The sequence below is a fragment of the Solea senegalensis genome, linkage group LG1 (assembly GCF_019176455.1).
Source record: "Solea senegalensis isolate Sse05_10M linkage group LG1, IFAPA_SoseM_1, whole genome shotgun sequence".
NCBI classification, from domain to species: Eukaryota; Metazoa; Chordata; class Actinopteri; order Pleuronectiformes; family Soleidae; genus Solea; species Solea senegalensis.
The window spans coordinates 26887603-26912401 of NC_058021.1; the positions used below are offsets into that span (position 1 = coordinate 26887603).

The 24799-nt window shown below is 41.2% G+C and overlaps 1 protein-coding gene across 1 annotated transcript in view; it reads left to right on the forward strand.

Annotated features, from left to right (window-relative positions):
- LOC122780345 (solute carrier organic anion transporter family member 5A1) overlaps positions 1-24434 on the forward strand; it is a 38484-nt gene extending 14050 nt beyond the window's left edge. Inside the window, exons 3-10 of the mRNA XM_044043222.1 lie at positions 5993-6125; positions 6546-6763; positions 11396-11560; positions 14645-14843; positions 18936-19095; positions 19444-19685; positions 19787-19851; positions 21366-24434. Coding sequence (XP_043899157.1) covers positions 5993-6125; positions 6546-6763; positions 11396-11560; positions 14645-14843; positions 18936-19095; positions 19444-19685; positions 19787-19851; positions 21366-21823 — 1640 coding nt within the window. The 3' untranslated portion in view covers positions 21824-24434. The remainder of the gene's footprint in view (positions 1-5992; positions 6126-6545; positions 6764-11395; positions 11561-14644; positions 14844-18935; positions 19096-19443; positions 19686-19786; positions 19852-21365) is intronic.
- The last annotated feature ends 365 nt before the right edge of the window (positions 24435-24799 follow it).

A 24799-nucleotide genomic window follows, 5' to 3' on the forward strand; every position in this document is an offset into this window, starting at 1 on the left:
TCTCTCCTAGTTAGGACCAGTAGCTGGATGCCTCATGACAGACGCGCAGTGAATGGATGTCTCTTAAAATGTACAGTGTTTTCTTGTTTTGCATATCCATGCAGTTTGTCTCGCTGTCCTTGCTCTGTGTATATATGTACGTATGTGTGTGTGTGTGAGGCCGAAGTCTCCTTGTGCATGTCCTCTGGTTAAAACTGGCTGTGAGGTTAGGACATGAAAGAAGACACTGCTGTGTCAGCATATTGCCATTGCAGTGGCGTCATTCTCTTTTGCATTGTCTTTTTTCCTCCTCTTGTATGAGGCGGTGTCACATGACTGAATCGATCAGTATACTGTATGGAGTGGCTTTCCTCTCTGTCGCTCACTTTCTAACTGTGAATGCTGCATAGATCATCCGTCACGCTGATGTCACCTGCGGCTACATCTCTGAAAAGAGCTGCAGGCTGTAGTGCAGCAAATCACAGATCTGAAGTGTGTGATTACATTATCACAGGAAGTGGATGTTATAAAATAAAGCAGGGGGAAACTAATTTAGATCTTTCTCTTACGTACCCGCTGGTGTGGAAATCGATAGTATCGCAGGTCCGGAATGAATAGGTAATGTGTGACGCATAATGCTGTGTAAATCGTCATGACACCTCTCTTGAGTTATGCCGAGAATGTGATTGCATCTTTCAGACATGAGACAGCTCCAGTGTAATGCAATAACTACAAATCCAAGGTCATTGTGTCGCTGCCTGCCATCCATTCTCCGGCTGGTTTGAAGGCTGACTGAGCTTTGTTGGCTAATATCCAGGTAGAGGTCTGTATAATTCAATGAAAACAGAAGCCCATTCACACCGGACAAAACCCCCCGCTAACGCTCACAAACATCTGGTCTTTGTCTTCAGTGTGAAAAGGATACAATTGGCATAAATTCTTAGGGTAAATGATTCCACAGCAGTCGCAGCAGTATTTTGTCTCACGCTCTGAATTTGCAATGCCACATTTTCCTCTAGTCAAATGGCACTCAAACATTGGCATAGGCGTTCACTTTGAAAAGTTTATCTTTAGAAAAAGTTAACAAACTAAGCCTGGGTCCACACTGTATGCGTGTGCAGTGGGTGACAGCAGCAGCAGCAGCAGCCCAGTATTGCTGCTTCTGTTGCAGCTTTGTTTGATGACAAAGGGATCACGTATGCTTTGGAGCTGATGTGGCGGCTTTTGCTGTGTTTTACATAAAGTTTTGCTTGTGAAAGTCATAAAGATACTTCTGTGTTCCAACTAAATGCTAGAACTCTACAGTGTAAAGCTATGTATCCTTTGCTATGTAAAGCTTTGATGGAAAAAAAAAATACATGGGTTTCAGGGAACTGAAGTTGGAGTGCTGTTATTTTGAACCAGAAACAAGAAACAAGATTGTGTTGTGTTTGTGATATTTGCGACGGATATAGATGCTGAAAATGAGGTGAAAGATCATTTTCACGGTCTGTTTTGCTGTGAAACACTCATGCTCTCATCAGTTAGTTTGTGTGCCTGTATGAAAAGTGAAAAAGTCTGCTCTGCACTTTTATCCGATATGGACCTGGTCTCAAGGTCAACTATTGTAAACCATACAATGGGGAAAATGTCGGTAAGCCACAGCAGAGTGGAGTTTTGGAGCCGGGCATATTCCTGCTGATGTTTTGATTGAAAGAAAATGGAACACCTCTGACACTAACGACTCTTCTGTTGTGTCAGTTGTGTTCTCTCTCTCTTTAACCCTGCAGTGTCCTGACAAGTCAGTGGATGCCCAGTGCTGTATCTGGTCCACGCAATTAAATCAAATCATTAACATGTTGTAATTAGTTTGACCACAGGGGAGCCGCTTCGCTGATTTAATGTGCCTTCTCATCAGGTCCGTTGCTCTTCGCTCTCCTCCTTCAATCTCTGCTGCCTCTGGCGCCTTCTCTCAGGGGTGAGGGGTGAGGAGAACAGAAGGTCAGGAGAGGTTGGGGGGGATGGTGGATGGGGGATGGCAATGCAGAGGCTATTTTATTAATGTTTAAGATTCTGTTCAAAGTCGAGAAACGGCTGGTGCTGTGTATTCCAAAGAGTCGGTTATCGCGGCGTTTCGTTTTTCAATCAGCGTAGATCAGGTGTTTTTGATTTTTAAGGACTGTAAAATTATCATTGTCAATGTTTCATATTTGCTAATTCTTTCAACTTAGCATTCAATAAAGTGATCAGTAAAGTAGTTGGAAATGGAAGAAATAAACTAAATTAGCTGCAGAATAACAGAAATGCCTCAAGGTACAATACATTCTCGCTGCATGGATTGATCTAAAAGCATCAGCAGCTTCTTTCAGCAGCATTTAAATAGTTGCGATTATACCTCTGATTCACAGACAAACACACACACACCTCCTGCTCTTTACTGCCTCCTTCATCCTCATTCATTCATTATTACAGTGAGTCAGTGCAGCTCATGAATGCATGTTTGGATTGAACAGGGCTCTTGCAGTGTGGAGGAGGCAGAGTGGAGACAACAGAGCAGCACTGGTCCCTTAAGGTTAGATATGAGAGTGATGTTGCTGAGCAAGCTTTTAACACTGTTACACAGCAAGATCAGTCACCATAGATCGTCTACAGCCCAACTCCTCTCCCCTCTGTTTCTTTATCTTCCATCGCTCTGTGCTCCCGCCCCTCTAATGTTATTGTTTCTTCCTACATCATCTGTTTTTTTCTTTGTCCCCACTTTCTCTCCCTGCCACTTTCATCTCAGTTCATCAGTTTTTATTTCTTGTTTTTTATCTTTACCTTTATTGCCTTTCTCTTTCCAAGATTATTGCAAAGTAAATCTCTCCTTCTGCTGCCTGACGTGGCTGCGTCCATCCATCACAAACACTGGAGCTGAAACATTAAATTGAGGTCAATGATGCCCCATAAAACTGCCGCTCCTTATTCCTCCTTCACTCATACAATTGATGCACGTGCACCTCTTTCGTTTCCATGTGCGTGTATAGAAGTTCATGTGTGCACGTGTGAAGCTGACTCGCACTGACCTTGGTTGACGTCTAAGTCAATGAGTCACAATTGATGTGTTCTTTCTTTCTGGATTATTTCCTTTCAATTTTCATACGTATGTTTCCCCCCCCCATGCACACTTGCGAACAAACACTTTCTCAAACCTCATCGGATATTGCTGATATTGAATTCCATTGGTAACGCGATGACTCGCACTCTTTGTGACCCTATTTGCACCTTTTTCATGATTACTTATGTATTCAAATGTGAAGAGCAAAGTCAGCACAAAAAACAATTGAACATTAGCTTCAATGACCATATAGATGGTTTGGGTGCTGACTTAACATAAAACAAAAGTGAAATGCCAATAACCTTAATGGCTACCTGCTAATCTGTTACACGTGTATAAAAACGCCTCTGATATTTTGTCCTTCGTGTGTTGAAGGTCTGTTGTGTAATTGAGTGAAAGGAGCAAATAGTGCGCCATACGTTCGTCATTGGCATGCGTCCACTGTGCTCCGGTGACGTCTGCCACCGTAGCATGTGTGTGTGAAACGTGACGGAGCGCTCCCACTGTGTCAGCATATTCCTCAGTCGGGTGGCTCTAACCTGCCCTCCCTTCATCCTGGCTTAAGCCAACCTAGTGGTCCTAAACAATCCCGGCTCGGTGCCAAGCGGGCAGGGTAGGGCGTCGCGTCGGGAGCGGTTTTATGACCCCTTTCGTCCTCCAGTTGGGCAGAACACAGTTATGTTGATGGATGGAGTGGCTTTAGAGAGATGCTGACATAATCACCCAGGAGGAATAAAACATTGCTGTACCTGCCTGGGTGAATGAGAAAGGTGAAGCTGGAGATTGGAGGGCAAACAAATTGGCATAACCGGTGATCAACCTTTGCCCAAAGAGTGTCTGGGTGCACTTTCTATCGGGCTTAAACTAGACTAAATGTTTAAGTGGCAAAAGAAGGGTCACCCGTCTGTATGGTGAGATGACAGCAATGATTAGTTTCAACTCGGGCACAAAGTTCTGCTTACTTGCACAATTTAATTTCATTTATGAGCCATCTCCAAGCAGGAGATTTAAATCTGAAACCCCATGCAATCTATAAAATGTATCAAACTAAGCGACTCCGTTCTTTGCTTTATAGAAGTTCATCATATTGTGTGTATAAAGAGTGTTTCTCTAGCTCAGGCTTTGTGGCACATTTTTTTAATTTCAAGATGGAGACAAGATGACACCTCTTGCCATCACTGCCAACTTTAATTAATTGTTTATTGTCTCTGGGTGGTAATATCCGGTTACATTGTGTCTCTCCAACCAGCAGGATATGAGAAATGAGCAAAGTGAAAGGAGTTTAAAAAAAGAGAGAGAGAGGGAGATGAAAAGTAAGTGAATAAGCAATGGACACCTGCTTTCTGTGCTATATAGTAAATCATGTAGATTTGGAATGAAGCTGTGACACGGCTTCAGGCTCAAACATGCACTAATACGTACCTTTTATTTTTCAAATAAATATACCCTGTGTATATCCTACAGTTTTTTTCAATATGTATGTATGTGCACTCTGATGGAAGACGGATCACTATAGTCTTGGCCATTTTGTGTTCATGTGTGTGACTATGCGTCTGCATCAGACTGATAAGTGGTCTTACTGAAGGGTTTTTTTATTCTTAAAAAATATTTTCTTATTTCTTTCTTTCCCCCCGAATGTTGTTTTGAAAGTCATAATTTAATTAAGTCAAGATAACAAGTTGGACTTGACTTTTTGCTGGAATGACATTTGAGGAGTGAACTTGCATATTTTTGCTCCTGTGATGAAAATGTGGGGCGAGTAAAAGATGCAAGCCCCTTCAGGTGAAATCATGGCTGCGTTTCATTCAAATGTTGGCGTGACAGCAAAAACGTTTTGGTGACGCAGACTGAGATATAATGGGTTTTTAAGCTTCCACTCTCGAAAAAACAAGTACGTTTGTCTATGTGCATGTGTTGTGTAATCTGGCAGGGACAATTTGTTTCTCTGGACTTGGGAGGGTGGGGGTGGTAGGATTTGGCATTTGTGAGTGTCAGACATTGGATGTTTGCGAAAAACACCAATGCAAACACGGTGTCCATTGAATGTATTGCGAGAATTCAAGGAAGTGACATTAGATCTCCCAGTTTCTCAGTATTGTGGTGTTAAGATCTCGTGTCACCAGGTGACATTCCCGCCCTACAGATGGAGGCAACAGCATCTTTGTGCTAGTAAAGCGAGCCAATTACAAATGACTTTGGGGTATGGCTGCAAAAAACTAAGAAGTAACCACAAAAAAGTGTTTTCTATGGCTCAAAAAAATTAAAAATGCACTGCAGAAGTGTGTAGTGACGCTCGTGACTGACTGGTGTGTAGCAGTTTTGACATTGAAAATTAAAATTTAAATGGAAAGTCTGCTTTTGGATGAAAATTTGCGTCTATGTGCGCGCACGCATACACAACCATCATAATTGCCCACATTGCTTGCGGCAATGTTCCAGGTGTAATTATAGAAAGTTTGCCCCCGATTACAGCTGGTAAATGGCTTCGACTCACATCTCTGCTGGATTACTGCAGGAACTTTTTTCCACTTGTCCAACTAAGCTTATCTACCTTTAATGAGTTTTCCCTTCCTGTGGAAAAAAGGCAAAGTCTGATTGGCTCTCCTCACTGCCCCTGTGGGCTAATGTTTGCACCCCCCACTCTCTCACTGTGGTTTGCAGGAGTGGACAAGTTGCACGTTTGCCCTCAGGTCAACGTGAGACCTCTGGAGTTTTCAGGCCAGTTGTTACAGACTCTTCAAAAGATTTAATAATGACCTCAGGGCCGCTGGTGAGTTCCACTGATCTCAGAGTGGGTGTTCTGAGCTCCCACAGGTCTAATTTATTTACAGTCACAGGTAACAGTGGGTCATTAAGAGCATTAATGAGGAAAAGTGGGAAAAACTTGCAGTGTATTGATTAAAGTTCCTGATCGTGTCTCTTTTTTTTTTTCGATAGCCATCATGTACGTGATGGGAGCTCTGGGACCTGCAGCTGGTTACCTGCTAGGTGGCGTCCTCATCGGCTTCTATGTCGACCCCAAAACTGTAGTGAACATTGACCAGAGTGACCCTCGCTTTGTTGGGAACTGGTAAGTTTGAACAAATTTTATGTGACATGCTATTTCTTTGAAGATATTAGGAGGAATACTGAATATCCCTTGTTGCTGTCGCGGGGTCTATTACACCAGGTTTATTCAAGTATTAAATACACATGTTGTATGAGTTAACTCACTGAGTTTGCTAATATGTTAGACCAACTTTAAATCACATCATTCCAATCCAAATGCCAATGATCGCAGAATTTGACAGACATAAAAACAACAAAGACTTTTGCACAGTACTGTATAGTGTACAATGATACTTCCTCATGCCACCTCACTGTCTGCTTAGGAGGACGCTTTAACTTGCTTATGTCTTCTATTTTTACAGCAAACAACATAACATCACCGTCTTATTTTTGAAGATGCATGATTGAAAGTGACAGCGCTGGTGTGACTACCTGTTTGCAGGTGGAGTGGCTTTCTCTTGTGTGCCATAGCCATGCTGCTGGTCATCTTCCCCATGTTTGCCTTCCCCAAAAAGCTGCCTCCCCGCCACAAAAAAAGGAAGAAGAAAAAGATTGGTTCACCGGGTGATGTGTCCAGTGATGACGACATGATGAAGGAAAAGTCCAGGAGCAAAGGCCAGAACGTCTCCTCCTCCATGGGCTTTGGGAAGGACATCAAAGGTGAGGACTACATAATATCAGTCAATTCAGTCAATTATATCTCACCAAATGGATCTATTTAAAAATGACCAGCATGTTCAGTGAGCAACACAAGCTCACTTTTTTTTTTGACAGAAATCTACCGCAATCTTTCTGCAGGCTGTTTACAAAGTATGTTTTATTTTATTTTATTTTTTTTTTGTCTTCACATACCACCTTACCAAGTACCCCAGTTTGGGAACCGCTTATCTAGTGCAAACATCTACTTGGTGGCCAATTATGATTAATTATTTTGTTTTTAAAATGTTTTAATATTAATCTTGTTTCTCCACTACAATCCTGGATAGTTTTGGATGGATATAACTGCTATTTGACTGGCTGTAAAAACCATGTCACAAAACCTTCGCCGCTTGTAACTGTGCTCCTCCGTTACCTCCGTGCATCGACACATTTTTAATATATCTGAGCCACATAGCTGGGGAATCTCCTTGTTTTCTCTGGGAGAGCCCTCTGGATAAGTCGAGTCCTGTGCCAGTGTTTCCTAGTTATCTAGTATCTCATTTTTCTCTCTCTCTCACTCAGACAGTTATCTCTCGCCCTCTCCTAAATGAGCTCTCGAGGGAATTTTGTCACGTTTCCACACACAGGAGCAAACAGACTGAGCAGCAGAGCAGGAAAAAAAGCGTGTTTGTGCCACACTCTCCATCATAGCCTAAATTACTATTATAAATTCTACATGTATTTAACTGGATGCATATTTACTTATGTGCATAGCCCATAGCAGCAGTTCAGACAAGGAGAGGGAAGATGACTGAATATGTATCTATGAATGAATTATATAGTAGCTTCTTCAAACTGCTAGCTCTCCTGCTGTTTGATTTGTCCCAACAGGATATTTTTTGGCTGTTGTGCAAACTATGGCTTATTTAGCAAAAGCTGGCACTTCACTCTTTGGGTGTGTAATGGATTTCAGAGCTGTGTGCGTCTCTTTCCATTTGAGGTTTGTGTGTTTACTGTACAAATTCAGCACTTTTTGTGAAAGATATGCTGCACGGCAAGTGACTGTTTTCAGCAATAATTTTTTGTGCCCTTCAGATCATCAGCAAACACTGAAAAATGCCAACGCTGTATATTTTTTAGTGATGCACATCACAGGCATACAGTTTTGATCATGGAATGTTCCGGACCTTGGTCATTTGCTGCAGGAAAGCACATAACGAGCATTTCTCCAAATGTGTATTTAATTGAATTTTAGCGAGTGTAAATAGAAACACTGCAGACATGTACTATATATCATAGTCGGTAAACTGAAAAAGGAGGTAACACTGCAACAATGGGTGAGTGCTGAACCCAGAAAGTAGCAGGTATATTCAAAGAAATGTGAATTGGAGTACTTCCAGTTGGGGCTGTGTGATGTGGGAAAGAAATCTTATCACAATGTATATATCATATACATTGTGATAATAATATCTGTAATAATAATATCATATCACATATGTAAATGGATATGTATATGTATATATATCAGTATTTCTGTCAAACTTAAAGGTAAGGCTGGGTAATATAGCTGATAAATTATATAAAGATATTATTTATTTTTAGGCTCTGAGATGTGTGCACGATAGATATACCTGTACATAGTACATACCTATACAAGTACATAGACTCTATATATGTACTCTATGCACTACAAAGAGTTCTCAAATACTTCATATATGGAGAGAATTTGATTTGAGGTATTAGCGAAATCAAATAGATTCCATCGGATATGGCAATCATTTCTGGTTCAGCACTAGTTGTTATGACATAATTTAATGTAATTAGAAGAGCGAGTTGAATCAATAAGTCCAGCAGTAATTCTTTTAAGGAGCAAGAGCCAGATACATGACTTGGACAGCTGATTACTGAAATGGGCATCAATCAATTAAGTGACTCTTTGGAGTTCAGTTGAGCGAGTGTACAGAATCACCAGACAAAAAGTTGATTTTCCATTCCAGCTAACGACATACCCTGTACTAGCTCCATTGGTTGAAACACTTCTTGTTCAGAAACATTTTGACCCAGTCATAAAATAAATTCTCCCTATTAAAGTAGCGTGTGCGTGTGCGTGTGCATGTGCGTGTGCGTGTGTGTGTAGCAACTATCACAAACCAGTGGTCTGTCTGATTGAGAGAACAGCTGCTACAAACATGAACAGTACCTCGCCATCTGTCAACCCCCATAGACGATTATAACCCAAGTCCAGGGCCATAAAATCATTAGCATCACTATCCTATTCCATACTATTAAATCTGGAATGACACTGACAGATGCAAACATTCCCCACCTACAAGATGATTAACTGAGTTGGTGCTGAGACTGCGATCTCCAAATCAAGGCACCATGCCAACCAGTTTTATAATAATCCTGATAAAAGGTGATAATAATCCACTTTACATACTTCCTGCCTCTTCTTCTGCTCTTTCTTGGCTTTGTCGCATCACATAAGGTAGACGAAGCTCCCATGGCGCCCTCATGACTGTAAGTAATATTTTACCCTAAAATATAGTACCTAAACATTTTTATCTCTATAGTAGGGATGGCTTTATTAATTCCCTAACCTTATCACAACTAAATGTCCATCCTCCTTGAACATCAACCAATCAAACCTAATGTAAACAATACATTACAACATGGATTTCTGATTTGTTGTCTACATTGTTCCTTAGCAACATCGTGGCTTTACAGTGCAACGTAATTGCTGCCTATGCTATGAAAAAAGGTGCAATGAAATGAATGAAATTATCACTGTAGTACCAGTGCCACGAGGTACTACAGCCCTGTACAATATGTTTTGCTGCCATGTCTGCAAACAGAGCGAATAAAACAAACTTTATTAGCAGTTGGCTCTGGCTCTGGTTTGAAGACCTCCCTGCAGCATGTCCTGTATCTTCCTCAGGACATCCCATATAGTAATAATAAGGGCCACACTACTGGAGCTCCCTCCTCCTCCTAAAGTAGCAATAGCTGTGTCCCTGTGGATTGCAGAGATCCTCATTCTGTCACACTACTCCTGAAATCTTTCACCTTAGCCACGTACAGGGCTGGAGGATGCGCCAATGACCCAAGAAGTCTTCTACAGCCTTGTTTGTCTCGCAAGGACATTAAAGCGAAACTCTTCTTATGCAACTAGCATAAAACATCAAAAAATAGCATTCTTATAGTCTAAGAGCAATGTCAGAGATGTGCTAAGCTAAGCTTTCATGGGATGGAACCTTGGCGTTTACTGTTGAATGTTTGGCGTTTACTGACGGGCACAGTGTCAGAGGACAAAACACAATTTTTTAAATTTAGGAGTGGTAAATGACACATGCTGACGTCTTTGGCTTGCGGAAGTCAGGGTGATGTCATGATTTGAGAGATACAATTCAACAGGGAGGGCCAGTCCGAGTTGCCATGACAGCAAGCATCTGCACGGCTGATGTGTCTGTGAGTAAGATACTGTATCCCGCTTGGCTCCTGTTTAGAAAACGACTCTGCACCGCCTCTCGTCTGATAAAGAGAAATGGACGTCAGAGTTGAATCGGTGGATCACATCTTCATCTCGCCATGCGAGGAGAGGAAGATGAAATTGTTTCGAGTGCAGCATTTTCTGCAGCATAGTGACCAAATCGCATGGACATTGTCTTCAAGCAGTTTGACGATACAAGGTTGATAGTGTATAGGCTGTGCAGAGCATGGTTTGTTTTGTGCCCACAATATAGATTAGGGGTCCGACATCCTATTTTTGTGCAACAGCGCTTGTATTTGCTTCCTTTGCACACCTGAGAACGGAGCGAGTTCACTTTATTGAAACTGTCATGGGAACACTTGTAACCATCGCTAGCAAATCAACATGGCAGATCGGTTCCATTTCTGCAGGTTTATTTTCAACAAAGTCAAACACCCAGACATAATGTGGACGCTGCAGTGGCTTTTTCGTAAGGCTTTCAGCCACCGCATGTCCCCCCACTCCCTGGAGGAGGAAAACATTTGTTACAGCACTCTGCCTCCACATTCTCGTCTTGTTTGCAGCCGATGATGAAAACATTCCTGTTCCATTAAAGCCTTTCCCTTAACACATCTGTTATCGCAACCAATAACTCAAAGTTGTTGTCCTTCCTGCCGTGTAAAGCTGCCGACCTCCTGACCAGAAATGCCAAACTGGGAATCTCTCTTATAAAAATACACACATAATCCACATTTGTTCTTGTATACATACTTGTATGTTCAAGTGTCTTAAAGCTTAGTAAGATTTCAAGTAACTGCAATCAGAGGCAATTAAAAGTACAGCATTGAGATTGGGTTCATTTATAACCTGGTAGCAAAACAAAGAGCATCGGTGTGTTTATGTATCGTTTCCTACAACAGATGAGAGACGTGATTGAAGAGGAGTGTTTATTTAAGCAAAGTGTGTTAACTCTCTTATTATCGAAGGCAATTGCTATGTAAATGTATTTGGGTTGCAGATAAAGCTACATCTGTCTTTCCTTAATCACAGCCTGCCATTAAGATGATCTCATGGAGTAGAATGTGTGTGTGTGGAAGTGAATGTGAGCCAAATTAAGAGACTGATTGTGTGTTACACTACAGCGTTTCTTTAATGAGCTCTCTGTCTTGTGTCCCTCTCTCCAGACCTCCCCAAGGCAGCGCTGAGGATCCTCAGCAACATGACCTTTCTGTTCGTCAGTCTGTCGTACACGGCTGAGTGCGCCATCGTCACTGCCTTCATCACCTTCATTCCAAAATTCATTGAGTCACAGTTTGGTATCCCCGCCTCCAACGCCAGTATATACACCGGTAAGTCTTTTTGATACAAAAGCTTTAGAGCAGAGTCGGACGAGTTTTCCTGTGAGTCAGTGCGCTCGCCGTCCCATGTGGGGCTGCTGACAACACAGCCTGTGATGACGGATTCTCTCCCACTTACTCTCAGCAGCAGCTACTGTCTGGCAGTTTTATTTGATTAATTATTTTAGGCATTATCAGAATTGCTGTTGTCCATTTGGTAACAAATTCATTAACTGACAAATTGGGTCATCACACAAAATAAGTACAAATATCGTAAGAAAATAGTGTCAATCCATCAAACTGACCCCTGCAAAGGTTTGAAATATTAAAATCCATTTGTGACTATTGCCCTTTGTGCATCACAATGATTATAATTCAACCTAAAAACATTAAGTTACTATCACTTATGAATACTAAATGAATTCAAATCTTCAATGTAAGAATGTCCAAAATTAAAATAATGCTGTTGAATTTTGATTAATTCTTTGTTTATTCACTGTGACCTGGTCTTTGACATGGTGATAAGCGATACATCGGCACGTGCCGTGTACAGCGCTGATCTGGTTTGGTTTTGGCTCACATTTGTTCACACCTTTCCACGTGCGCACATGATTCACAGTTGGAGAGCAGCTCTATGACTCATGGAGTCTTTCAAACTCTGATTCAGTAATAAACACACACATCTCTTTTGACTGCAGGAGATGAGAACATGATGTGATCACGTGCTGGCACACACACACACATGCACGCTCACACTCCCCTCTGTTCTGCCTCTGATTTGTGTACTGTATATGTCGGGTGTAGAGAAAAACGGTCTAATCTACTGGCCGTCGACTACCTGGCTATCAGAGTTGTTGTAACTATAGGACGGAGTGACTGTAAACTCAATTATGGCCTTGAAAGCAAGAAAAGTCTGTGTGTGCGTGTTTGTGTTTGTGTTTGTGTGTTTGTGCTGGCTAACATACGGTCATTTCCTGTCTCACATACATAAACACACCCCCTCATACACAATGCCATTGCCTCATCTCATCTGCCTGTTGCCAGGATACAAGGGTAAGGGCAAATGGGTGGTGTGGTTGCCATGGCTACCCAGATGATGCCAGATGAGGAGAGAACACTTTTTTTAAAGACTGACTGACTGACTGACTGACTGGAAGATGAGACTTAAATTTTTTAATTTTTGAAATAAATCGTGACATATTTATTGGGCAGGCCAGTTGAGTTGTTGTTTGAAGTTTGGTTGTCAATGCCATTCTTGAAACTTTTGTGTTGAAATTATTTGGTTTTACATCCCAGGTCTAAATGTATATGACAATCTAGAGTGGCACATATGAGCATAAAATTATCAAATGGCCTCTCGAACAAGACCCTATGGAAGAGGACCCACTCCCACTATAATATATAAATATCATTGTAAGATAACAATAATCTTATACAATAAAATAGTTTATAAGGAATGAAAACTATTTTCGGTTAAATTAAAAACAACAATGAACAATGAAAGCAATGAGCTGCGCAGGACGTAATGTTATTTATGTTTTTCTGTGCTTTTGTTCGTAATAGTTCAAATATGTGACACTGACAGGCATAAACTATAAAAACAACACCAAATATGACGGATTAAAATGAAAATAATCTCACAAATGACTATCTTGTGTGTGTGTGTGTATCGTTCCCTGTTAAAGAGCTGCCGCTGCCGCATCCTCATTAGATACAGAAATAACAGTGTAACATATCACACGCCTCCCGTCGCTGCTGCTGTCTGTACTCGCTGCCTGCTTCTGTCTTTTTGCAGCTCTGCTCATCTCAGGCACTGCTCCTTTTAACAAGGCACTTTCTTATGTCATTACTTTGTCTCTTTTTTTTCCCCCCCTTTGTTTCCTCCCATGCCTGTGCTGTAACGAGATGCAACACAAATATTGTTTACTGCAGGCAAACACACAGAGCTACTCTTATCAGATCAATATAAAAGAAGTAATTGCATCATGCCGGCATCACTTTAAATTGTGTAGTCTTTGGTCATTTTCGTTTGGATTTGATTGACGTGACTGAAAGACACAGGTTTTTACCAATAAGATTAATGTTCCACTTCAGGTTTTATAACCGGGGTCGTATTATTGTTCTAGTGAAAGGGTCAATCACACTAAATACTTGACCCTTAAACGTGTAGAAGCTGTTTTTTCATTTTGTTTTTTGCTGAAAAACAAGTTATTTTAAAACGGCATACATGTATTTTCTGGATATATTCCCCCCAAAAAAGTGAGGTCATTATAACATTGCTTAAACAACAAATCTAATGGTAGCCTATGGTTTTTGCACAGTACTGTAATACAACATGATAACGTGTGTGTGATGTGGTATCTGTTCTGATTGTGTACATGTTAAATCCTTCAGAAAGAACAAAGTTTTAGCTCAGAAACATGCACTGACAGGATAATATTATACTGCCCAGCTCCCACTGAACAGACTCAAAGAGACACTTTTTTCTCTCAGTAACTGTTGCCCTCTCTGTCTTTCTCTTGATCTTTGTTACACACACACACACACATACGTCTCTGTTGTTCCTCAGTCTCTGACAACTCTCCCCCGCAGCTGACTGACCTCATCTTGCCTGTTTCCCGGTCATAAGTGCCTGTAGCTGGGTTCGTGGGCTACCATGTGCAGCCTACCACTCCGCCCTGCCCCTAGCCTGCTTTGTGCCTTTCTTCATGTTGTCAATTAGCTCAAGTGGACAGAAAGCACGTGCCCCTGCGATACCCACGGCCTGAAATGACTCGCTGGTGGCCCCAGTGAAGCCTGATCACTCCGATACTGAAGCTAATTATTCCTGGTTTCATGTGGTTTTTCACATTGACATTAACATGTCCTGTTTTCATGGCTCGGCTTCCAACGTGACACTGAACGGTCTTTAACGTAAAAGCATAACACTATCATTATTCATGTTGCTACACTAATTGAAACACCGTGCATCTTCAGTCGTGCTTTACAGTAATGAATTTGCTGATTCAAATTCCACGTTCTATTTCTGTGCCGTTTGCAACACTTGTGGAATTCTTCCTTCCCATCTAACACACTTTTCTCTGATCTCCATCGCAGGTGTGATTATTGTACCCAGTGCCGGGGTGGGCATCGTGCTGGGGGGTTACATCATCAAAAAGCTGAAGCTCGGTGCCAGAGAATCGGCCAAGCTGGCCATGATCTGCAGCGGCGTGTCACTGCTCTGCTTTTCCACACTCTTCATAGTGGGCTGCGAGAGCATCAATCTAGGAGGCATCAACATTCCTTACACCACCGGGTAAGAGCAAATGTAACGTCAGGAACAGATCATTAAACAGGAACTAAAAATAAAAGCTGTTTTCCTCAATGAATCCAGTCGGCTCACTCTGGACAGGTATGTGTGGTGACTTAGTTTAAATCCGTCCTATGTTTGGACTTTGTGCTTGGACATCTTTACCCATCTTCCTGTCTAAATATTAGTATTATGATTATTATTATTTTTTTAATAAGTCTCAACTCTCAAACTCACTGAGAATCCTGATGAACAGAGAGGAGACGATATAGATATGATAACATCGGAACACAATTTAAATTGAAATCACAATATGAAACAGTGCAATTAGCAAATTGCGAAGGCTTTATTTAAAATGTACTCATTTATTTTACAGGTTTTGTAATGATTGCTTTAGTTTTGGTGCCAGATGAAAACATACACAAACAAGTCATATTTTTCCATCAGTAGATCATGTTTTAACGCTTTCTCGTGTTCTTACGCTTCACCGTGTTTTCAATCAACACAGTAAACAATATCCTCAGCAGGTTTGTTCCATAATAAAAAAAAAGTAAATGTAAAATTGTAATTTGCTGTTACGATAGTACAATTGCAAGTAGATATTTTCCACACATTGTTCAGCTTCATTGAAATACATATAAATCACCATGGTAAATAAAACAAAACAAAACATGGCAGTGTATTACAAGGCTGCTATTGCATATATGAGACCATTGCAGTGTCTGCTGACAGGAATAAGGAGGAACTCGACAAAAACCCTGACTCATCACCACTTATAACCAAAGTAATTAGTTCGACAAGTCATACCACTCTTGTAAAAAATTTGCCAGTAGCTCTTCACACTTTGGTGGCCTATTATATTATTGTGCAGTAAAATGTTGATCCAGTATGAATGACTGCATTTTACAGTGTTAAGTTTGGGCTCTGAAAGTTCCTTTTCCATAACTATATACAACAATAGGACCTTATACTGCATTTGAAGTCGTATCTGAAACAACAGTGGGAGGGAGGGAGGGAGGGGGTGGGGAAACTGTCACTGCTCTCATCATCATCATCCTCTTCGTATGTTGTGTTGGAGTGCGAATGATTAATTAGCAACACTGACATCTGCTCCAGTGGCTCCGGTGAATCACTGCCACCTCTATTTCTGATGCGGCTGCTTGACACCGCATCAGCAGCCCGGCTGCAGAGTTAACACTCATCTGACGTGTCAGCCCCACGGACAGAAACATGGCGAGGGACTTCTGTTGGCACACGAGATTAGGAACACACTCGGGCACACACATGGAAGGCACTAGGAACAGCGTGACCTTGAGTAAAGCTGCAGACTCTGCAAACTGTAATTACAAACATATTATACACATTGACTCGAACAATATCCCACGTTAATGCAGTTAACGCAAGTTTGATTACTTCTGGTGTGCGCTGACCTCCGACATGAAACCTGGGAATTATCTGTGTGAAACAGTCACTTGCCTGCAGTCAGTCAGATAGAAGAGAGATAGTAGCTCAAGATGGAGAGAGGTGAGGGATTGTTGGGTGGGCGGTTTCATTTTAAGAAGCTGAGCGACAAAACATCGATAAAACAAACGTTTTATGACAACTACCTGTGTGTCACGGCACAATTTATTGACAAGGACTGGAAATTGCGATCCTTTTGCCTTGATTATCAAAAAACAGATGTGCGACTAATTGCTGAGACCTAAGCTGAGGAAAAGTAAGAAGCAAACTAACCACTCTAAGCACCGATGGTGTCCGTAATGTGCTGGCAGCTGCCTGGCGACTTCCATTTTGGACACCTACCCTGCTCCCCCTCTCCCCCTCTCACTTTATCATGACAAATGTCAGTGTCTGGTTTTCTAAGGACATTCTCGGGTGGATTTCTTTGTTGTGATGTTAACACACGTTCGTGTTTCATGCAGGATGGCAGTCATCCATGTTGGCCTTTGTTTTAAGATGATTTGGTTGGCACTTGTCACAAATGTCTTGTCCACAAACCAAAATGATTCACTTTTAATGATTTCTTTGTTACCCAGAGCAAAGAAATTAAGAAAATACTTTCATTTAAGAAGCTTAAAGAATCTGAAACCTTTTAATCAAGATTAACAAATTTCAAAATGTGACACTGATTAGTTACTTTTTTTTTTAATCTATTGACGGCTCTAGAATTTATACATCAACTGCATGTAGCAAAACTTTTACCAGTCCAGTTGGTGGTGTAATGCAGACTGCAGAGTCTCTGTGAAGTTTACTTTTCACATCACAGAGCAAATCAGAGCGATTATTTGCCAAATAGTCGGCGTGTCCTTTAAAGTCCGGTAGCTGACCCATTAGTAACTGTTCTCTTTGTCTGAGCCGCTGTTTATGGAGGGGTCAACGAGACTGTGTGAGCCTGTGGAGCTCCTCATTATGAACAGCACCGGTCACCAGTCACTGGAAGCACCCACATGAGGAATGTTTAGCCCAGTGTCTGTACTCACACGGTCTAATCTAAACGTGGCTGTCCCTACACTCACAGGCAGGAGACAAAGGGACATGTCATATGCAAAAAATGGCCTCCATTCTTTCTGTGCCTCCATCACTGCAAGATATTACATATTATGTATTTGTAAAAGCAGGAATTTGGCTGGAATTTCATAATCTGCACATTGATTTATTTATTTTTTTATGTCTGTCATTTTCCCCGTTCATTGTGAGCAGTATTGAAGCCTCTTACGCTCTTGTCTCTGTATGCTCTCAAACAACGTAAAAGGGTTTAGCAAGGGCCGGGGTTTAGCCTGGAAAAGGATGTGGGCAATCAGTGCAGTAAGCTTTCAAACCCCAGTGAGGCTAATGTACACACACACACGTTTGCTTAGCATTCGTAGTGAGGACACTCGATTGATATAATGCATTTCCCTAGCCCCTTACCCTAACCTTAACTAAGTGCCTAACCCTAACCTAAATCCAATTGTATCCTTAAAGCCAGGTCTTAACCCTCAAACCCTTTCAAGGGGTGACAGAATGTGAGGAACAGCTTAAATGTCCTCACAAACCCAAATATGCTTCCCCTGTAACAACCAGCATAAAATGTGGATGAGTATCATTTTATGGTTTTGTGTTATGGAATTATTGATTAGTAATACCAAATAATCCTGACACATGAGTGTGTGTGTGTGTGTGTGTCAGCATCACACAATGCCGTTGTGTTTGTTAGCGCTTGTCGCCGGCTGTTCCGTGGGGCTCGGCGCGAGGCTTTCCTAAAGAAAACCCACGCTTCGCTTCACTGCCCCCCCGGGTTAAGGTTAAAGTCATAGTTTTGTTTTGCTAAGAGCATCTGTTCGCCCGTGGAGCCGCTGTAGGTGTCCTCTCTGTCCCTCCATTGTCACACATCGCCTCAGTAATTAAAAGGTCTGTGTGTGTGTGACAGATTAATAATAAGACGCCAAGATGACAGTAGACAGAGCAGGGAAGATTGGTGTCCTATAGTTTCCGCAGCGTTGCACTACACATTTTTTTTTTTTTTTTAAACTTTCCAAATGATATACACAGCATTTTCTTACTTTTTAATGACTACCTATGTCTTTTTTTTCTGCTGAAACTAAATTTTGTGGATTGATGCCATGCAGAGAAGGGAAGTGGGGACAAGAAGTATTATCCTCGTTGCAGCAGGGAGTTTTACTTTTTATGAGAAGTTTTAAACTCTTAAATGCAACACGGCGCCGTAAATTTCTTAAATGATGTGCTTTCTGTTGCAGCATGGCCCCACTTGATAAAGATAGTAAATAATGTAAGTTAGTGTTTAGACAAATAATAAATGCTCCTGTAGATGGAAGAATGGCCAAGGCTTCTGCCTCTCAATATAGCATCTCTGTGAAAATACTTCCTGAAAGTGTGAGTAAAACGGAGAAGACAAATAAACTTGTCTATTAAATTTGTTCCAATAGATTGTGAAAGACTATAAAGACACAGACACATGAAGTCTCTCAAATGAAATGAAGACAAATGACTGTAAGGCAGGGCTGACTGATTTTAGGTAAAATATTGAAATGGTGAACATTGAAGCCTAAATATACAGATTTGCATATTCACACTCTCTATTTTTCTCGCCATGTGCAGTCCGACCTTGACGATGACCCACAGGAACCTGACGGGCAGCTGCAACGTGAACTGTGGCTGCAGAATCCACGAGTACGCGCCCGTCTGTGGCTCCGACGGCATCACCTACTTCAATCCCTGCCTGGCTGGATGCAGCACTGTGGGCAATGACAGCACTGGGGTGAGGGCACACGGAAAAAAACACACACTCATGATCCTTTAGTTCTAAAAGAAAATGATGATTAATGTTTCCAGAGAAGGAAACAAAAACCTGCTTTCTATATGTTCTCCTCCGAGCTTTCAAAGCACAGGAAGTTTCAGTCAGGAAATTATAATAACATGTGGAAAGAAATTGTCTGGTTTCTTTGTTCAGATCACAGGTTGCGACACACGGCCGGTGCCACCCAGTCTGTCTGTGTCTGAATTTCACTGTTGACTTTCCAGCATATCGACAGCAACTGGCTTTGGCTTCAAGTCTTCAGTGTGACTACAAAGTAGGATTTCCTCATGTTGTTGTTTTTGACCACAGATTCGGAACTACACCGACTGCGGCTGCGTCCAGAGCAAACAGGTCATCACTCCGTCCTCTGGCAACCAGGTCAACCAGCTGCAGCTGGTCATCGTGAAAACCTACCTGAACGAGAACGGCCACGCCGTGTCGGGGAAGTGCGACCGCACCTGCAACACGCTCATCCCTTTCCTTATCTTCCTCTTCATCGTCACCCTCATCACTGCCTGTGCTCAGCCCTCCGCCATTATCGTCACACTCAGGTGAGGGACAACTGTCTAGACTGTATTAGGTTTTGTTTTAGTCTCACACATTTTAAAGTGGGATACAGTCCGATAATGTTGCCAACTTTCTCTTTTCGCAGGTCTGTTGATGAGCAAGAGAGGCCTTTTGCTCTCGGGATGCAGTTCGTCTTGCTCCGAACTCTTGGTAATTTCCTGTCTGCTCTCACATTTCACCCACAGTGTGTGTGTTGCAATCTTATCAATTCATTTTCAACAATAAAGAACAAAACGTAATTAAAAAAAACATTTGAAATTACAGTATTAGCTATCACTACTAGGAGTAGGAAAAAGCATATGCTTATTAGCTCCAACCCCCCAGTCCCCACTCAATAATTTATTTTGCCAATATGAAAGCTTACATTACCAAATGTATATCTTATTGTAAGATTATTAAGTGTGTGTGTGTGTATGTATATATATATATATATATATATATATATATATATATATATATATATATATATATATATATATATACACATCAAATATACATGTTCTTATGATTATACATGCTGTTCTTATATATAATCTATTGAAACAAACACTAGACAATAAACATGCATGATATTTGTAATTTTTCATATCACCATCATCTTCACAAAAGCACCATTTAATCATAATAATTATAATAATAATAGTAATGAAGAAAATAATAATCAATCAGGACGACCCTCCTAGAAATCGATAATATGTTGGATATGTTGTTCAAGCTTAATAGGTTTTCTCACAGAGGTTCAGTGACACACTGATTCAGTTCTGATTCACGAAAGATATATAGGAAGAGGATTTTCACAGAACTAATGCTGCAAATTGTGGAAAACTTGGATGTTTCTAACCTGGTACATCATCATCAGGCATAATTATTGGCCTGCATCCATGTCCTCTTTGCTCAGAAAAACAGCAGAGGATTTAGGAGTATTGGATCTTTTAAAGGAAGATTGATGTGAACTGATGTGTCGTCCTGCGTTTGTTCCCGCTGTTATTGTCTTTGACACGCTGCAATTTCACATGAAGACAACTTGAATGTTTCTGTGTGAACCCCTGTGAACTTGAGTTCTCGCTGCAGGCTATTAACCACTGCGCTGTCCTAACATGCCTCTCAGCTGCTTGGTGCGGCTGTGTGAACACAAACCTGTCACGTTACTTTTCGTCAACCACTGTGAGGCATGTTTGCGTGGTTATAAATTCATTATATTACACTTAGTTGACATCTGATCTGATGCAATCCAAACATAAGCTCTGTAATATTTATGATAGACATTTTGTGGTTTTTGTGAATCACTTTTCATTTAGCCTTTGTGTGTTGGTGAATCAAAACAATTGCAAGGTCTTTCTTCCTATTTAGACTTAAATTTAAAATTAAAATTGCAACTGGGATTAATGTGAGGGAATCCAATCTGCCTCTGATCTGCCTGAAGCTAAACGATACCATCTAGTGGTGCTCTAAAATATTACACCTGAATCCTACAACTAACAGTACATACTGTACCAACATTAAGGACACAAACTAGATTCAGCAACATGCATCATAGAAAGCTGGTTTAGAAAGTACATTTTCAGGGTTTTGCTATAAAGTTTTTCACATTATAGTGAAAATTGTATGAAATCTGGAGTAGGGAGTGTTTAACTAACATCTTCGTCCTCTCTGTGCGTCTCCAGCCTACATCCCCACACCCATCTACTTTGGCGCCGTGATCGACACCACGTGCATGCTGTGGCAGCAGGACTGCGGCGTCCACGGCTCCTGCTGGGAGTACGACGTCACCTCGTTCCGCTTCGTCTACTTTGGCCTGGCCGCCAGCCTCAAGTTCGTCGGCTTCATCTTCATCTTCCTCACCTGGTATTCGATCAAGCACAAGGAGGAGCGCGCCGAGCGCTGGCGCCAGCACCTGCCTCCGCTGGGCACCGTCAGCGAGCTGATCTGCCACGTCGGGGGCCACAAGAGCCACGCTCGCACCCGCTCTTGTCCCGTGTTCATCCCGCCCCGGGCCGAACCGCCGGCCGCGCTGCTGCTCAACCGCCACCACAGCAGCCTCAGTTGTCCCGGCAATGCCCTCAAAGCAATAACCCCACCCATCCTGTTGCCACACCACCACAGAGGCTCCGCCCATGTCTGAGAGCACGCCATTGTGACATGTGCCTTTTTGTGTCTCTGCTCTGCTTCACACCAGTCAGACTCGAGGCCGCGGCCCCTGCGCTGCTGTGGGACTGAGAGGCAGAGACGGACGCAGGTACACCCCCGCCCACCACACGTCAAAGGGCTGCTCATTGTCGTTTATAAGAACAGGAAAAAGGACCGACATCATCAGCCGCAGCCACACACACACAAATTCAGAAGGTCACACCTCTCTACTCGTAAAAAGGATCGGACGATGTAAAGACATCACATGGTGCTACCTTTAAAAATGGCAAAGGCATTAAAAATCTCCGTACAGACAAACGAGTCATGATCGACGCGGCGTCTAAAGCACAACAGACAAACCTGTACTATGCAAGATCCAGTGTACAGCTCCTCTCTTGTCAGTACTGTACAGCTCCCTCTGTATTCTACACCTGTACCTCTCTTCTTCTTCTTCTTCTTCTCCTCCGATCAGCTCACACATCCACGGTGTCGTCATCTCATTCAGATTAAGTTTTAATTTACAGTCTGTGAACATATCTCTCTTCTATTTGAGACTTTTCTGCTCTGTCTGGTTAACACGTATTTCAGAAATGACAAAAATGGGATTTTTTTTCTTCTCTCTCCATTATTCTTTTCTTTTCTTTACGTTATGTTTCTTTACTGAACAGTGCCTCTCAGGCTGCCTGGGCCAGTCCAGTATACAAAGCTAGTAACCAGGGTAAATACTAGCTGCTGAAAAGCCAGTCACTCTCCTCTCAGTTGCACAACGGTATTGTGCTTTGTTTCTCTTTAGCTTTTTCAGTTACTGCACCTGGTGGTCAAAGATTCTCCCCTCGGCAAAGTAACCATGTAGCTTAAAGCCAACGAGCACCAATAACACAGTGTATAACCACACGATCATTTATAATAAGTCTTCTCATTGTGCAGCACGACTGTACTATACTGTATTATACTTTATAAGTCAAATGGCAAACAGGAGAAAGTACCAGAGCAGTGTGTCACCTCTGACCATGTGCTGAAGCTACTGTATGTCCTAAAGATGTGAGCTTCCCCAAAACTGGGAAGGAAGCAATTTTAAAAAAAGAAAAAGCTGTTTTAACAACAAATCTGAATCCCGTTTAAAAATGTTTTAAGTAAAGTCATTTGTAGCCTATTCTAGTATTGTTATATCTATTGCAACATCATAAAGATGCATCATAGTGTCGTAATGGCTTCTCCATTTTTAATGGTCATCCGATGTACATAGTAGTTAACTAATTGTCTAGGCTTTAAAGTTAAAAAAAATAAATGAATAAGAAAGTAGTGCTACAAGCATGAAAAACAAGGATCCCATTTTTTAAAAAAAAAAAAAGCAAGAGTAAACTGATGTTTGTAATTCAGTTACTGGGTGTTGAGGGCCCTCTAGTGGACAAAGAAACGATTGTGTTAAGGCCAGTGAGTATTATGTCTGTCAGACCTACTGAACTAGGATGAATAGTTGATTATTATTATTATCATTATTATTATTATTATTATTATTATTATTAATAATAATAATAATAATAATAATAATAAATTATGCACTGATTTTAGCACTCCAGGTTCCTACACATGTAGAAGGAAAATGTGACCTGTTTCCTTCAGCAGCTTACTCTGCAACTAACAATTATATTGTGTTGATTATTTTCTTGATTAAGCTATTCATTTTTTGATTCGTAAAACATGAGAAAAATGTATCACAAAAAACAAAACAAAACATGGATTTTTGTTTCCCAATGTCCTCAAATGTGTTGTTTTTGTCCACAAACCAAAGATCTTCTGTTTACTGTCGTAGGGGAACAAAGAAAGAAACCAGAGAAGCTGAAATGAAATGATAGAAACTCAAACTGCTATGTATCAAGTAAGTGTTGCAGCTCTGTTTTACTGACCGTGTGACTACATCTAGTTTTTAATTTTTTTATCTGCCGTGTGAGTCACGGGTCAGATTCATGTGAACAGTCGTGTTGACACTGGTTGCTTGAGCCTTAACTGTGACGTTTTGATGCCATGTTTCAAAGAAGATCCTTTTACCTCGGGCTCATGTTAAAACAAAAATGATATGATATGATGTGTTCATTTCCTGTTGATGAAAGAGGGGGGTAATTTTGCCCTCGTCTGTGTTTAAAAATTTAGAAATATTAAGTGCAAATAATAAATAAAAATGTGCCACATTGTTTAAAATCAATATTAGGGAGTCGTATATTTTTTTTTCTTTTGTGAAAGAGGAAACATTCAATTGCAAACGTTAGTTTTAGTATTATCGTGTCATAAGTGATCGTCATGTAAATGCTGACAAAGTAAATGAAGTGTATTATAGAGCTCACACATGGTTAGAATCATATTTATGAATTAACAGACAACAAACGCAGTGCCCCCAACCACAGACTGTTCCCCCCACTCCCCTCTGGGAGGTCTCTCTGCACCCGAACCAGCAGGTTCAGAGGAAGCTTCTTTCCTGCAGCTGTCACCCTACTGAACTCCAGCTCTGCATCCTGGTGACAACAAACCAACTGTTATGCAACCATGTAGCTAACCAATTTTCCATATTTATTCTATGCCATTATGTCCATATCAGTATTTGCTTTCTACCATACACAAATAAAAATGTCACTGAACTTTTGCTGTGTACTAGTAACAATGAGCACTCAAACAACACCGATTTTGCACGGGCACTGCACTAGTAGTAGCTAAAAAAAATGAATAAATAAATAAATGGTCAACTCATGGAATCAGATGTGTATGCCTGAGGTTGTGACTTCAAATCATATTCTTGACTGTAAACCACCAAAAGCTTGAAGACAACATGAAGAAACAGTAGGAGCAGGAAGCCAGTATGACTTTTGATGATTTTGGCAACATACTATAGTATGACTTTTTAGTCATTTTGGACGACATACTATACTATGGCGTTTTTTTTGTAATTTTGGACGACATACTATACTATGGCGTTTTT